This window comes from Adiantum capillus-veneris, chromosome 29, assembly GCF_014529385.1.
Source record: "Adiantum capillus-veneris isolate H3 chromosome 29, ASM1452938v2, whole genome shotgun sequence".
Classification (NCBI taxonomy): Eukaryota; Viridiplantae; Streptophyta; class Polypodiopsida; order Polypodiales; family Pteridaceae; genus Adiantum; species Adiantum capillus-veneris.
In genome coordinates, this window is record NC_140959.1 from 90,937,231 (window position 1) to 90,953,261 (window position 16,031).

Genomic DNA, 16,031 nt, shown 5'->3' on the forward strand with positions numbered 1-16,031 from the left:
AGTAATCCTTGATAAACTTGCGAAAGAATCCAGTAAAGCCTAAAAGGGACTTTACTTGGCGTACATTCTTCAGAATGGGCCAATTTCGCACTTTATCCAGCTTTTTAGGGTCAACATGAATTCCATCGCGAGTAATGATGTGACCCAAGTACAGAAGCTCTTTCCTAAAAAATTCACACTTAGAAGCCTTAGCGTAAAGCTTCTCAGTTCTCAGTACTTCGAGAACAGTGCGTATGTGCGCTAAGTGCTCAGACAAACTTCGGCTGTAGATCAAGATATCATCGAGAAATACAACAATGAAGTTGCCTAAAAATGGTCTCAGCAGATCATTCATCATCTCCTGAAACGTAGCTGGAGCATTGGTCAAACCAAAAGGCAAGACCAAAAACTCGTAGTGACCATAACGCGTATGGAAGCCTGTCTTAGGAATATCTTCCAGTTTGATCCGTATTTGATGATAGCCTAATCGCAGGTCTATCTTCGTAAAATACAATGCTCCATGGAGTCGATCTATCATATCGTCCATGCGCGGGAGCGGATACTTGTTCTTGACAGCAAGCTTGTTCAACCCTTTGTAATCGATGCAAAAGCGCATAGTGTTATCCTTCTTTCGAGAGAGTAACACTGGCGCCCCCCACGGAGACGGACTTGGTCGAACAAAACCCCTGTCGAGATAATCTTTCAGCTACCGCTGAATCTCGTCCTCTTCGGTTTTACTAAACCGATAGGGTTGATTTGAGAAGGGTTGGCTACCAGTCACCAACTCAATGCCATGATCTACTCCTCTCGAAGGCGGCAAGCCAGGAGGTAGATCATCAGGAAAAACATCCTCAATCAGTCATGATTTCTCGGATAAGGTTGGATCCGTCGGAATCCCCAAGTTCAATAGTAGAACATGAAACATTTTTACGAAATTCAGTGATAGAACTAATGAATTAAACCAAGCAGATGGTACACATTGATAAAAGTCAACATCAGAAGACTTTATTTCTTTATACATTTCCAAAGCAGTAACAACTGGTATTGCAAAACCATTATTTACAGACTTTTGATTACAAAGCGACACAGATACATGAGGTATGTTCTGCTTAACAAAAACAAGAGAGTGATGTACATAGTCTATATACAATGAGTCTTGTTTATCATAAAACCATGGAATTCCTAAAATAACATCTGCTCTGTCCAGGTGCATGATGTGGAAATCCAGGTTCTCTTTGTAATATGCTACCTCGAGCGACAAGTCTGGAACCATCTGATTCCATACATCCATATCCACGCCACGAGCCATCTTCACGCGATACTCATGGTCACTATCCCGCTTTTGCAGGCTCAGTTTTTGCACCAATTTTGCATCCACAAAATTGTGTGAGCTTCCATTATCAAAGAGTACGGTCACATCGTGACCATTGATCTTCCCGGGGAAACGGAGAAGATCGTGCTTACCAAACACTTTGGTGCTAAAAATACAGTTAGTGCATGAACTGTGCGCTAAATGATGGATTTCAACTTGAACAACATCAGAGTTACCTGAGATCTCGTGAATATGAACCGAAGGATGACCTTGCGGTTTCTGTGTCTTCTTCTTCTTGGGGCAATTGGTGACCCGTCTGGCCACATCCGAAGCAAGCCCCCTTCTTCACTGCATCAGCAATTGAAGCATTTCTGGCTTTCTTCTTCTCTTGAGAAGATCTCGGCGGTGATTTGGACTTATGCTGGAATCGGGGTCGCTTCCTCGAAGAACCCTCACCGGATTGATGGTCTGCAGTTCTTTTCTTCTCATAATTCACTCCATTTATTAAATGGAACGTCCTGGCCTTTGCCACTACATCCTCGACATCAGTTGGGGCTTTATCCTTAATTAAGGCCCAACGGTAATCCTCATGCAATCCCAGCAGATACATGTGCACGTGTATGGAATCCACCTTGCAGAAGGTGAGCGCCTCTTTGAAAGCTGTCGTATACTTATCAAAAGACATAGTTTTCATCGAAAGACTCTGCAGTTTGGCATAAGCTTCTAAAGGGTCCATTTTAGCGAAATCCCTCTTGAATTTCACACAAAAATCAGCCCACGTTGTAGGCTTCTTTGTCATGTCGCGCCACCAGGTAAGCGCCTTACTGCGCAGATAGAGAGGAATCGTCTGAATCCTCTGTTCATCATGCTCCCCATGGAGATCAAAGTATGTGGTCCACTGGTGCAGTCAATTATTTACGGCCAGTTTCGTACACTCGTTCTCTTCCCCTGAGAAATTTGTAGTTTTGTACGGAATCGTGGCAGTCGGACCACCTTGTGAACGCCCAAAAGCAGCAATCTGTATCCGCAATTGTTGGAGATGGGTTTCGTCCTTGGAAATACGCGCAGTCGTCGAGTGAGCCATATTTTCGAGAGTAGAGAGTCGGGAACTGGGCCCTTGTACGACCCCTTCGAGAGAGGCCAAGCGAAGGTTCGTCTGAACATTCGCGTTTTCCAGAGCGGTGACACGCTGGTCGAAACTCTGGAAAGTACTTGTAATCCATGTGTAGAGAGCATGCGTGAATGGAATTTGGATATTACCTGGCGTGTCGTCACGGTGCACATCTGAGCTGGAGGAATCCATGGCGAAGCGCATGAAAAACTGGAAGTTTCACGCGAAACCGGGCCTTTTTTGCACTTTTTGGTCGCGAAAAGTTGAAATACGAGGAGCTCCACACGTCAGCGTGAGTGTTTGAAGGCGAGCATGAGCAGGTGAGAGAGAGAAGGCTCGAGAGAGAACTTGAGAGCTTAAAAGTGAATTCTCTGCAAACTTTTGAGTCCTTGTAAGTTTTTTGTAATAACCTGCAGGTTCCATACTAAGTCCTAAAAAAAATCAAAGGGCCCGTGCCCACACTTAAAAGTCACTTTGGCATGTTTTAATAAAAGGGCACTGGATAAAATAAGTGCTAGCATAAAACTCCAGCACAGGCCTTTTAAAAAAAATCGAGCGCTGCTCTGCTCTGTACGGATGCCGCGTGGAGAGAAAGGGGGAAAGAGCTACGCGTGCCTGCTCGTGCCCAGCACGCAAAAGGTGTGCCAATTTGGAGCCAACGTGGAGGAGCAGCCAGCGTGGAGGAGCAGCGTATCCTCTCACCCGTTCTGCCCTGTACCTCCCCTGCAAGCTCAAACTGCGCAAGCAAAGAGAGGTAAATCTCTCTCTCTCTCTCTCTCTCTCTCTCTCTCTCTCTCTCTCTCTCTCTCTACGCTTCGCACGGAGGGACTTACAGAGAGAGAGAGAGATTCGAAAGGATACATCATGCTGAATTTTAATCTAAAACCAGCAATTCAATGAGTAATCCTCCGATTTAATATTCCATTTTTCAGCACTGTCACCTGCCAATTTGCTGATTTTTGTCAAAAATCAGGAATCAAACATTATTTTCTTACGTGCAAACATGCTTTCGAGAAGAAAAGTAAGTAATTTCAGCAAATTAATCACTAAAGATTACGTTAAATTAAGGCTCCCTGACTCGAACCAATCCGTAGGTGTGCACACGGTCCTTCGTGCAGCCAAGCCGGCTCTGATACCATGAAACAAACAAGGAGAGAGGATCTCCCGGCTACACAGACCGCCTACAGATACGCGTCGGACGAACCACCCGACCATAGCCACCATCCGGCAGCTCCCCCGTGCTGGGCTAGCATCTGAGGACGTAGGCGTGCACCTGTAAGACCGAGCGTCCCATACCACCCGGCCTCACCTCCTCGAGGTGACCTCGTGCACTCCTAGCCTCGCGGACTAACCACTGGCACTCTGCCATTGGGGGTCGATAACTGCAAATGAGGCCTTGGCCTCCCTTTTATAATAATGGCCGGCCACACTGGCCGTGTTCACACTATGTTCGTCCGGACACTGGACGCCCATCCCGACGGCATCTGGGCTAGATCCCCTCTCCTGTGAGCGGGACATAACACATATAGTTCAGTACCAGTACCTCACTTTGAAAAGGAGGGAATGTCACGTGACACATCCAACCCTATGTGTCCGTGGACCAGCTACAGCATGATCAGGGTTCAGTCAGTCCAGTCAGTCTAGATTAGAAGTGATCTGGCACTTTTGTGAGTCTATTCGTAGACCGTGCATGCCCAGTCACTTAGTATAGATGCATATCCTCTGGTTGCACACAACATGATCATAAGCATTCCCATCAGAATCCATCATAATCCTTCAGGGGAATTTTCTAGTGCATCTAGCCTATTTTACCTATTTTTGACATTTTTCACTTATTATTTCTAAGTGACTTTTGTTGGAAAATAGGTAGGGCAAATTGAGTAAGTTTGTATATAAGCAAACCCAGACTAGCACTAAATGGCAGAAGAGGCAACAGGAGCCAAGCTCAACAGGCAACTTCTCAGTAAGACCAAGCCTTGGTGGATTCCCTCCAAGCAGCAGATCCCCCCCATCCTAGCGTTTCTTCATCAGCCCTTGCCTGGCGTTTTTGCACCAGCACGCCATCGCTTACAAGCCCCAGTGCCTAGCGTTTTGCATCAGCATCCTCACCAGCAAAAGATCTCATCTAGCATTTTTGCAGAACCTCAGCCTAGCGTTTTTGGGAACTTCAGCCTCTAGCGTTTTTGGTCCCAAATTCAGTCTTTGCATATTCAGCATGCAGCGTTTTCATCATTAAAGAACTTGCAAGATCAGCCCCTTAGAAGTAGCAGATTCGGGCCAGAAAGACCATCAGTTTTCAGCCAAAAGACACCTCAGTTTTCAGCCCTAAACCTGCAGAATTTCAGCGACAAAGACCCACAGAAAACAGCCCCAAAATCAGCATTTTTGGGCTAGCCGCAGATTTCAGCCCATAGCGTTTTTGGACAGTAGAGAAAAGATTGCAGATTTCAGCCCTTAGGTCGACTTCGTTATCCCCGTCGTCATCGTCGACATAGCCTAGACTTGCATCAGTCTCATGCATACCGTTTGTACCAGATTGTGCAATCATAAGTAGACCACTCTCACCGACGAGAGCGGGGCCTTCGGAGGAGGGTTTACAAGGTCTCTGGTGTCGTATCTCTCTTGTCTCTCTATCTCTCAGTCTCATACACTTGCACGCACAGTGTCCATTCACTTTGTTTGTGATCATAGCATTCTCTCACTAAGAACGGAAAGCTCTACCTTTCATAAGAACAAAAGGAACCTTGAGCACAGTTCGGAGCACTCATCTTGAGCAAAGCGCAAACATTCATTCCGCTGCACCTAACACGGATAGTCTCTATCTTGGCCGGATCCATTTGCACTCCTGCTGCTGAGACAATGTGTCCCAAAAAGTGTATCTCTTGTAGGAAAAATTCACTTTTCCTTGATTAATCACTAACTTGTGATCTCGTAATGCCTGAAAGACTTGAAGCAGATGATCTCTGTGTTCTGCCTCATTCTTGGAGAAAACAATGATATCATCAAAGAAAGTGCCAACAAATAGCTTGTACTCTTGAAAAATCTTGTCCATCATCCCCGGTTAAATGTCGCAGGAGCATTGGTTAAGCCAAAAGGCATCACCAAAAACTCAAATAACCCAAAAGTCATCCGAAAAGCTGTCTTGAAGACGTCTCCAGGCGCTATCCTGATCTGATGATATCCACTCTTCAGATCAATCCTGCTAAAGCACGAGGATTCCCGTAATCTGTCGAGTATATCATCGATCCTAGGAATCGGAAATCTGTTCTTGATGGTGATTTTGTTGAGAGCTCTATAATCGATGCACATTCTCCAACATCCGTCTTTCTTCAAAACCAACAACACTGGAGAGCAATACGGTGAAGTACTAGGCTGGACAAGACCCTTTTCCAAGAGGTCTTCCACTTGGTTCATAATCTCTTCATTCTGTGCTCGGTTCACACGGTAAGGTGGTCGTTTCACTGGTGTGCTTTCAGGTATCAGATCAATGGTATGATCTTCAGGACGAGCAGTTGGTAACTCGCCTAGTAGGCCCTCTGAGAAGCAATCGGCGTGAGAGTGGAGAAAATCTTGGTGTTCTTTATCAAGTTTAGACATATTTGTCCTATCCTTATCGCTCAATTTTTTCATAAAGATCGAGTAAACAAACAGACTGGATTTCATTAATTTAGAAATGGCCGAAGCCGATACAATAGGGACAGACTCGCCCTTCAGTTTAATATCAATTACAATGGTTCTGCCCTTCTCTGTAGTCAATGTTGCTTTCCTCGCTCGATAATCGACCACGTCGTTGTTCTTGTGGTACCAGGGAATCCCTAAGAGAACATCACAACCCTCCAAAGGCATTATGAAAAAGTCCTCATGCCCCAAATACCCCTGACAATGCAACCGAAGTTTGCCAATGATAGGTGTAACGGCTACGTCCCTGCTGGGTGTTGCTAGAACTGCCTCTACAAGTGGTCCCGTCCGATCGGGAGTGATCTCGAGCCCGCCGCCAATTCCGATGAAATGAAGTTAGCCTTGGCTCCTCCATCAAAGAAGATCAGGGCCTCTTGATCTTTCACTTTGTGCCAAGCTCGGCAAAGTTCTGTACTCTCGTCCATGGTGTTGGGATTGGTACCCACACAATCAGGAACCAGTCCTGTTTTCATCTTGCCTTTTCTTCCACGTTTCTCAGCTGCTCTCGAACTCTCAGGCCTGTCGTCGTCCTTATCATTTTGTTCTTTCTGTGCCTTTTTAGGGCACTCCGCGGAGATATGTCCATGTTCCCCGCATCCAAAGCACTTCCCCTCCCTGATGAAGCGAGCTCGCTTCTGAGGAGTAAGCTTGAGTCGTGCATCCTTCTTCTCTGGGTTGCTCTTTCTCTTTCTACTTTCATTCCGTTCGGCTCGCTGTGTCATGACCTCATCGATGGGGTAGGTCAGACTGCCAGAGTGAATGGCAAGGCCCCGCTTCGCATGACTCATCGACTCCTGAATAGAAGCTAACTTCTGTTTCAAGCAGTGATCTCGGATCTCTGTAGGTAGACCCAAGATGAACCGCTCAATCTATTCTCTGAACGAGATCTTCTTGAATGAAGAGGCGGGTAGAAAAGAGCTCCAGAATCTCTCACAGTAAGCATCCACTGTATCTCTCTTGGTCATCCGAAGATGGTTCCAAGCAGCTCGTATATCGCGTTCATACTCTTGCGTCAGCTAAGAAGAAATAAAAAGCTTCTTAAATTTCAGCCATTTAACTGGCGCAGTCTTGTTTAAAAGAAGCGTGGACCACCAAGTTCGAGCATTCCCCTTAAAGTAAGAGGCAGCTCTCTGAATCTTGGAGTGCTCTGAGTAGCGTCCTCCCGTGAAAGTGATGTCAAATTGCTTTATAAAAGACAAAGCCTTCGAAGCATCTTTGTATCCTGAAAAATTGTCAAATTTGAAGTTTGATCGACTGTCCACCTTCCTTAAACTCTCGGACTTTCTTGCTTTTATCTTCCAGAAAGTCATACTAGTTGGCTTTATAAAAATTCTTCTTGTTCGCATAAAATTTCCCGTCATCGAAGTCTGAATTGTCTGTAGACGGTAGACGAGTCCTCTGTAGAACTATCACTCACTAGGCGAGATTTAGACTTCTTTGCCTTTTTCTTGCCCTTTCCGAAGCGTTGTTTCTTGCTTCGCTTTGTACCTTTTCTATCTTCTTCGCTCGAATCTGAAGATCTAATAGAACTGTCAGAAGAAGAAGAAGAACTGGGTACTTCTTCAAATCGAACACGCTTCTTCTGTTTCTTTGCTTTGTCAAATGTCGAGTGACGACCCAAATAACCCTGGAAGTCAGTGCCTTTCTTCTGCTTTTTGCCGTGCTTTTTGGCTTTCTTTTGCGCGTCAAAAAGCTGAGCAATACGTGCATCAACCACCTCTTCTAATTCCTTCTCCGAATATTGTTTGTGATCAGAAGGTTTCTTGAGAGCGGGTTTCGGGGGTGGTGGTGTTGTTTTCTACCACTGCGCATGCACTTCTTGAAAAGAAGTCTCGCTCATATATTTTGCCCATTTCGGGTCCTTCACAAAACTGAGCATCATCTTTGTTGCATCGCCGATCAATTGACGATGCTTCATCTCTCGCTGCTTCGTCTGAGTAGGCCGAGGCAGGCCATACTCTCTGTCGGAATCTTCGTTGTGATCCCTGCCCGCATCTCCGGATGCAGAGGGAGTCGACTGATCCTTGCGTGAAGCCATAGGTGCCGCGGGAAAAAAAATTGGGATTGGATTTCCCGTAGAAGAGAAATCGGCCGTGCTCTGATACCATTGTAACAGACTTGGACACTCCAAGTCAAGAATCAATCACGAAAGCACCAAATAACCACTTCAAAACAGTTCACAGGTCACAATAGATTTGCACTGGCCCGGCGGAGTTCCGTGCCTAGAGATATTGGCCCCAAAGACTGGCGCCCCTTTCGGTATTCTTTTTGTATTAATCAATGTTCACAGTACAAGAGAGCGGTTAGGGTTTCACTCTCAGACTCTGCGTCCAGATGCTTTGCAGAGTGTGAGCCCTCACCACTTATTTAAAGTTTACAAGGGATGCCAAAAGCAGAGCCCCAAAAGCTTGAAAATAAAGCAAAACTCTTTTCTCTCACAAGCTCTCTCTCTCTAGGCTTTTAATAAAATAAAAGCAGTGGAATTCTCTCTTCATGCTCAATTTGCGTAGACAAAAAGCAGTTGATGCAAAAGGCTGGAATTCCGCCGCAAATCACGGGATTTTGCCACGTCATCAGCTTGGAAATCAGCGCTGCTGCACTTTTAGTGTTAGGATTAGGGTTTTTGCTGTTTTTTGGGTTTCTGGCAGATTTTAGGGTTTACAGGTTTTCGGGTTAGGGTTTGCAGATTTAGGGTGTTCAGTAGCAGTCATGGTTTCGGCTCCCAGGCAGACACGTCATCACTTTGTGACAACAAATCTCTACAATGCGATGGACTTGCCGACGATGTCGACGACGATGAGGACGGCGACTAGATGGGCTGAAATTTGAAAACGCTAGGGGCTGAAATCTGCAGATATTGTATCTGCTGAATTCTGACTCTATGTCGGTGACGACGGCGACAACTACGCACTGAAAACGCAGATGCTGAAATCTGCGAATAGCAGGCTGAATCTGCAAACTTTGGCTGATCTAACCGTGCGGCGAGGATCTGGTGCGGGAAGGTGAGATCTGCAAGGTTTGGGGGCTATTTTGCAGTGTTTGTATGCTGAAATCTGAAAACGCTGATGTAGAAAATGGTTATGATGCCGGAATCTGCAAAACGCTAGGCTGAAATGCTGGTCCAAAAACGCTAGAGCTGAATCTGTATCTGCTGCAGAAAACGCTAGGAAAATTGCAAACGCTAGGCTGATCTGCAAGTGGCAAAACGCTGGGGCTGATCTGCACTTGGTGAAAAACGCTGGCTATCTTTGGTGGCTTGAAAACGCTAGGTCCTCTTGTTGTCTTGTTGAGAAGGTGCACTTCAGCTTTGGTCTTCTGCCTCTTTTGCTAGAAAACACTAGCACTAGCTTTTCTTATATATTGCCTTAGTCAAATTGCCTTACCCAGTTTCCCAACAAAGTCACTTATTAATAATAAGTGAAAAATGGCTAAAATAGGGAAAATAGGTTTTCTGCATTGTAAAATGCTCCTGATGGAATCTGATGGTATTGTTGATGATCATGCTGTGTGCAACGAGAGGATATGCATCTACTCTAAGTGTCTGGACGTGCACAGTCTGCGAAAAGACTCGCAGATGTGCCAGAACACTCCCTAAGCTAGGCTTACCGAACCCTTGTCATGAAGTAGCTTGTCCACATGCACATAGGGTTAGATGTGCACGTGACAGTTTCTCATCCGATTCACCCTTTTTCACTGCACCTTTGACACTCCTAAGCATTTGTCATACTCGGAATGTGCCAACTGCCTGGCAAGTAAGGCCAAAGACTGGATTGTAGCATTGAGATGACCCAAGGGTGTTGATATTGGGCGAGCTTCTTCAACTCCTTGGAAGAAAGAGAGTGGTCTGTAGAAGCCTTTGGTTGCTCAATCTCATCGTGTACCATCAAGGTAAGATCTTAGATCTTCATTACCTCCTTCATAAGCACCTCTCAGTCATGGCATGCAACTTTTGATCGTGTGGACTCATAACATCGGAACCTTCCTCTCAAGTAGTTTCTGCAACTTCATTATGAATGGACCTCATAAACGCTCCAAAGGATTTTGCATATCTTGTACATGGGATCCCTAGGGAATGATGTAGAAGGTTGTGGGACTTCTCTTTTAAGGTTGCTTTAGCAAGCACGTATATGTGTAAGGAAAATCGTTGAAATGCTACCGGCTAGCAAGTTACTCTTATGTGCCCAAACGTTGTTTGAGGTGCTTCTTGCATATGAGTTAAGTTTGTGCTATAAGTAAGTAGTGGGGTAGCTTATTATCAGGTTTTTGCATGTTTGGGTTGTTGGGGCTCTCCCCTCTTGCTTCGTTTGTGCACTGCCTTGCCCCCTCTACATGTAGTTGTTATGGGAAAACTCACCGTGGATGCCCATCTTGCACATAGTCATGGGTGGAATCAATTTTGAGCATGTTCAAAATGCTTATTTTTTGAAGTTTCTCTTATGCTTGCAAGTGCTCCTTTTGGAGTTGTGATGTTGTGACCAATTTTCTACGATATTGATTCTAAGGTAGCTTTGGGGCAACTACATGTGGTAGGTGTAACCACCTGCCGGTTGGATGATTCAATCTTTCACTCAAATTGAAGTAGAATAGACGGAAACTGAACTGAGACAACATTTTGGACTTGAAGATGAGATAGAAGAGGCTGAGTTCTTCTTCAGAGAGTATTGGCCCTCAAGTCGAGCGTTCTTATCGCATTTCTTTATATATTTATCGAGATATGACAATTGTGGGCACGTTCACTAGATCCAATTTACAAAGTGAGGCTAGGCCTCGTAGTTAAAGGCCCTAGGCTCAAAAAACAACTTTTAAAAGCATCCTAAAAATAGGCTCCAAAATCTTTTGCTTCTAATAACTTCTCAAAAAGTCAATTGATTTAATAACTTATCCCCAAAATCTTTCCAAAATGATTGCTAAATAGCTGACACCCAAGAAGCTGTACTTGCATGTGAAATTGCCACACCAACAATTCCGTACACTGCCTATGATTTCTTTGCGGCAAGATTTACACATCGCTAAGCTGAAATTTAGTTCTCTTCTTGCGGCCTCTTCTCCTATTCTATTGGTTGGTGGTGCCATGTCACTAACTTGCACGGATGGTTATTTTGTCTTGTGGATGACTACCATGAGTCTATATATTGCACTTTCCTTTAAAGGTGAATCTGGGCTTATCCTAGATTCATCTACGTATGTTTTTAAGTCATATAACGGACATGCAAACTTTACACTTGTGAACATTTCGTCCAATTTATGAACAATTGTTATTGTGTTGATTCTTTCTAGATTTTGAGATGCATATGCCCTATCAACTACCTTGTTTTTGTGGTAATTTTCCCAATTTAATGCTTTTTAAGTGCTAGGCTTCATTATGGCCGAGTCTGCCCTGCATCTCTAGAGTTATGACAGAACCTCAGTATGCAGATTTTGTGTTGATGTATGCTCACGCATGTGTGTGGGAGCATATATTAGTACCTAGTTTTGCACCCACTATTGGGCACTGACGACGTTAGTGGGGATGTCGTAGTATTTAGTCAATACTATGCATGATGGAGCTGATGATTATTTTGTCTTGTGGATGACTACTATGAGTCTAGACCTTGCACTTTTCTTTAAAGGTGAATCTGGGCTTTTCCTGGATTCATTTTGGTATATGTCATTGAATATAGAATATATGTTTCTAGCATCTTGAAGTTTTTTGTTTTCTTTTGTTTAGGGAGGCTGGAGATCCTAACAAGCGCAAGGGTTTTCTACCACCAGAAAAACAGTACTTGATCACCAGAAATGGTATTGCTGACTTGCAACACATTAAATGTTGGAGTCAGATTTTGGAATTGGCTGCACAGTCTCAAGCATATGGATGTTTAAGCATACATTCGGCATCAATTCAGCCTGTCTTAGGATTTGGTTGTATAAGCGGTCACCAAATATCTAGCGTGATTTCAGCATCAAGTTGAATGGGCTAATTTGTAAATGTGGAGGAGGAATATTTCAGCATCAAGTTGAATGGGCTAATTTGTAAATGTGGAGGAGGAATAATACTTTTCTTGTATAATTTGTTGTCTTGCAGCTCCTTGCCTCAGAAGGGCATCTTCTATAGAAGAGGACTACGAAGCTGCTGGTGGCGAGGTTTTACTTGAGAATGATGACGACAATGGTTGGCTCGCAACCCATGGCAAACCAGGTAGGCTTTTCTCTTTAAAGTATACTCGGTACTTTCAGTACCGAATTTGTACAAGTGTTAAATTTATCTGGTTTGATTGGAATATTTCCTTCTCACATGTTGTAGGTGATCAGAAAACTGAAGAAATTACCCCATCAATCACTGAAGACCGTGATTCAAACAATAAAACTATGGTAGCAAATGGCATGGCCAAAGATGAGGACGATGAAGATGTTCCAGACATGTCAGACTATGTTGAAAATGATGATGCAAGTGGATCTTTTGTTATACGCATGCTTATAAGTTTTTGGCAATGTTTTACTCATATTTTGAATGCTTTGTTTTTCTTTAATCTTTTCGTGATCTGATTATTAAGCTCTAATCTATTTTGGAAAATGCCATTTTGTAAGTTTCTGCCCTCTTCTCATTTTAGCGAAGTCTTTCAACAGTTGTTAGCTCATAGCGTGCTCTGGGTTTAACAAGCCATGTTCAATCATTCTTATTTGAGAAGACAATATGAAGCCTCATGTTTTGCCCTCATTGGCTAGAAGTATTATGTTGGAACATTATGATTGCTGTCTATGAGGATATTTGAAGAGGTGTTCCTGTTGGAATGGTTGGGCCCTAATTAATTGAAGGGATAATTCATTCACAGGCAACGTTGGAGCCATCTTACCTCACAGCTCAAGAACCTGATGAGGATAACATCCTTCGGACAAGAACATATGATGTCAGCATAACGTAGGTGATCAACTTTATTTTTCTGATTTAGTAGCATGGCGAAGCGAAATAAAAGGTCCAAAGTAACATATCCTCGTTTATTTTTGGGCCAGGTATGATAAATATTATCAAACCCCTCGTGTTTGGTTGACAGGGTATGACGAGGTAAGGTGGTTTGCTTGATGTGATGTCATTTGTTTCTTTTTGAAAATGCTTTGGGTTTATGCATCTTAGGCTTGGTATCTTTATGCATTTCTGCATTGATGGGTACCTTTAATGACTTGTATCGTGCTTCTTTGGTTTGCAGTCCCGAATGCCACTGCAAGCAGAGCTAATCTTAGAGGATGTCAGCCAAGATCATGCCCGCAAAACGGTATATTGTAGAGTAGCATGAGGCATGTAGGTTCTTCAGAACTAGTGCTTTTTGATTTGTTACTTTTCTCTACAGGTCACTATAGAGGATCATCCACATATGGCTGGCAAGCACGCTTCCGTCCATCCCTGCAGACATGGAGCTGTCATGAAAAAAATAATCGATGTATTATTGAGCCGTGGAGTGGAACCAGAAGTCGACAAGTATGGATTCTCTGTTCAAACATACAAAGCTTTCTGCTTAACAATTGTCTCTTAAAATGCAATAAGACTATTTCCTACTCTCTCATCTCTTAAACAATTACATTACTTACAACAAGAGCACAATGGCGAAAGGAATGTAGAGGCTTGGGGAAGGGAGGGAGGGAGAAGAAGAAGAAGAGAGAGAGAGAGAGAGAGAGAGAGAGAGAGAGAGAGAGAGAGAGAGAGAGAGAGAGAGAGAGAGAGAGAGAGAGAGAGAGAGAGAGAGAGAGAGAGAAGCAAAAGAAGAAGAAGAAGAGAGTTTTAACGTCGTAGGAAACTATCCCAAGAGACCTTAAAGATCTAGCCGACGATGAGTTGAACTCAAGACCTGATAGGGAAATGGAATAACCAATCTACCACACTTGGGTGATAGAAAGGTTATACCGTTTTCCTCTTTTTATTAGCGCACACACACACACACCCACCCACACACCCGAGAAGAAGAGAGTTTTAACGTCATAGAAAACTATTCCAAGAGACCTTAAAGATCTAGCCGACGAGGAGTTGAACTCAAGACGTGTTATTCAAGAGGGACATGGCCAAGGTTGGCCCGTACGTACGTATGGACTGGATCCGTACGGTACGTCCGTACAGTACGGATCCGTACCGTACGGATTCAATTTGTACAAGTTTAAGTTTTTTTTTCCCTCCGTCCGGGTGGTGGGGTGGTGGTGGTGGTTTCTATCTCCTCTTAAGTTCCATTGCTATTATTGACATGTGGTATTGTGTCCCAAGTTCGTATCATGGACCATGGTAGGTCACTTGATTGATGTTTGATGCCATATAGACATATAGAGTGATATATTTGTAGGCTTCTCTCATGAAATTCCTATTTTCTTCCTAATTTTTAAGGGATTTTTACCAATAGTGCGTATTTTTACGTACCTTAAACCTCAATCCATACGTACCGAATACGTACAGAATTTTATGTTTGGTTCCACCTTGGAAATGGCATAACCAATCTACCACACTAGAAAGGTTATACCATTTTCCTCTTTTTATTAGCGCGCACACACACACACACCCACCCACATACCCGAGCAGAAGAGGATTTTAATGTCGTAGGAAACTATGCCAAGAGACCTTAAAGATCTAGCCGACGAGGAGTTAAACTCAAGACGTGTTATTCAAGAGGGAAATGGCATAACCAATCTACCACACTTGGGTGATAGAAAGGTTATACCATTTTCCTCTTTTTATTAGCACACACACACACATCCACTATCACGTGACACATCCAACCCTATGTGTCAGTGGACAAGCTACAACATGATCAGAATTCAGTTCAGCCAAGTCAGTCTAGAATAGGAAGTGATCTGGCACTTTTGTGAGTCTGTTCGCAGACCGTGCATGTCCAGACACTTAGTGTAGATGCATATCCTTTGGTTGCACACAGCATGATCATAAGCATTCCCATCAGAATCCTTCAGGGGAATTTTCCAGTGCATTTAACCTATTTTCTCTATTTTTGACATTTTTCACTTATTAATTTAAGTGACTTTTGTTGGAAAGTAGGTAGGGCAAATTGAGTAAGTTTGTATATAAGCAAACCTAGACTAGCACTAATTGACAGAAGAGGCAACAGGAGCCAAGCTCAACAGGCACCTTCTCAGCAGGAACCCCCAGCAAGGCCTAGCGTTTTTGCTACACAACAGAGAGGCTAGCGTTTTGCATCAAGACCCCATATCAGCCAGTGTTTTTGCATTTGTAGATTCTCGGCGACAACAGAACCACAGATCAGCCTAGCGTTTTGCATTTGCAGGGCATCTGGCGACAGCAGATCAGTTTTCAGCCCTAGCGTTTTTGGTTTGCAGATCAGCCTCAGCGTTTTGCAGATTGACCGCGACGGAACATCAAGAAACCTCAGCGTTTTCAGTTTTCAGCGCGTCGTCGTCGCATTGTCTCCATCGACATCGTCACCGACATAGAGTCAGAATTCAGCAGATAAAGACCATCAGATTTCAGCCACAACGTCGGTCTCGTCATCCTCGTCGTCGACATCGACCTAGTTTAGACTTGCATCAGTCACATACATCCCCATTGTACCAGTTTTGCAATCAATAGTAGACCACTCTCGCCGACGAGAGTGGGGCCTTTGGAGAGGTTTTACAACGTCTCTGGTGTCGTATTCTCTTCTCTCTCTATCTCTCTGTCTCATTCACAGTGTCCATTCACTTTGTTTGTGTCCATTGCACTCTCTCATTAAGAACGGAAGGCTCTCCCTTCCATAAGAACAAAAACGAACCTTGAGCACATTATGGAGCACTCATCTTGAGCAAAGTTCAAACATTCCTTCCGCTGCACCTTACATTGGTATCAGAGCTTTGACAGTGTTCTGTATCACTCAAGGAAAGAACCACAAGAATCACAAGAATTTTTTTTCTTGTTGAGGTCGCACGAACCCAAGTTCGCTTGGGCACGTCGATTCCTAATCGTGTTTTTGAAGAGTGACAGGAATCCCA

General features: G+C 43.9%; 1 protein-coding gene across 2 annotated transcripts in view; it reads left to right on the plus strand.

Moving 5' to 3' along the window:
* LOC147419569 (autophagy-related protein 3-like) overlaps positions 1 to 16,031 on the plus strand; it is an 83,652-nt gene that overhangs the window by 29,855 nt on the left and 37,766 nt on the right. For both annotated transcript variants that reach the window (XM_086505438.1, XM_086505439.1), the window contains exons 3-9: positions 11,788 to 11,858; positions 12,142 to 12,255; positions 12,361 to 12,503; positions 12,890 to 12,975; positions 13,068 to 13,119; positions 13,262 to 13,327; positions 13,403 to 13,530. In XM_086505438.1, the coding sequence (XP_086361564.1) occupies positions 11,788 to 11,858; positions 12,142 to 12,255; positions 12,361 to 12,503; positions 12,890 to 12,975; positions 13,068 to 13,119; positions 13,262 to 13,327; positions 13,403 to 13,530 (660 nt within the window). The remainder of the gene's footprint in view (positions 1 to 11,787; positions 11,859 to 12,141; positions 12,256 to 12,360; positions 12,504 to 12,889; positions 12,976 to 13,067; positions 13,120 to 13,261; positions 13,328 to 13,402; positions 13,531 to 16,031) is intronic.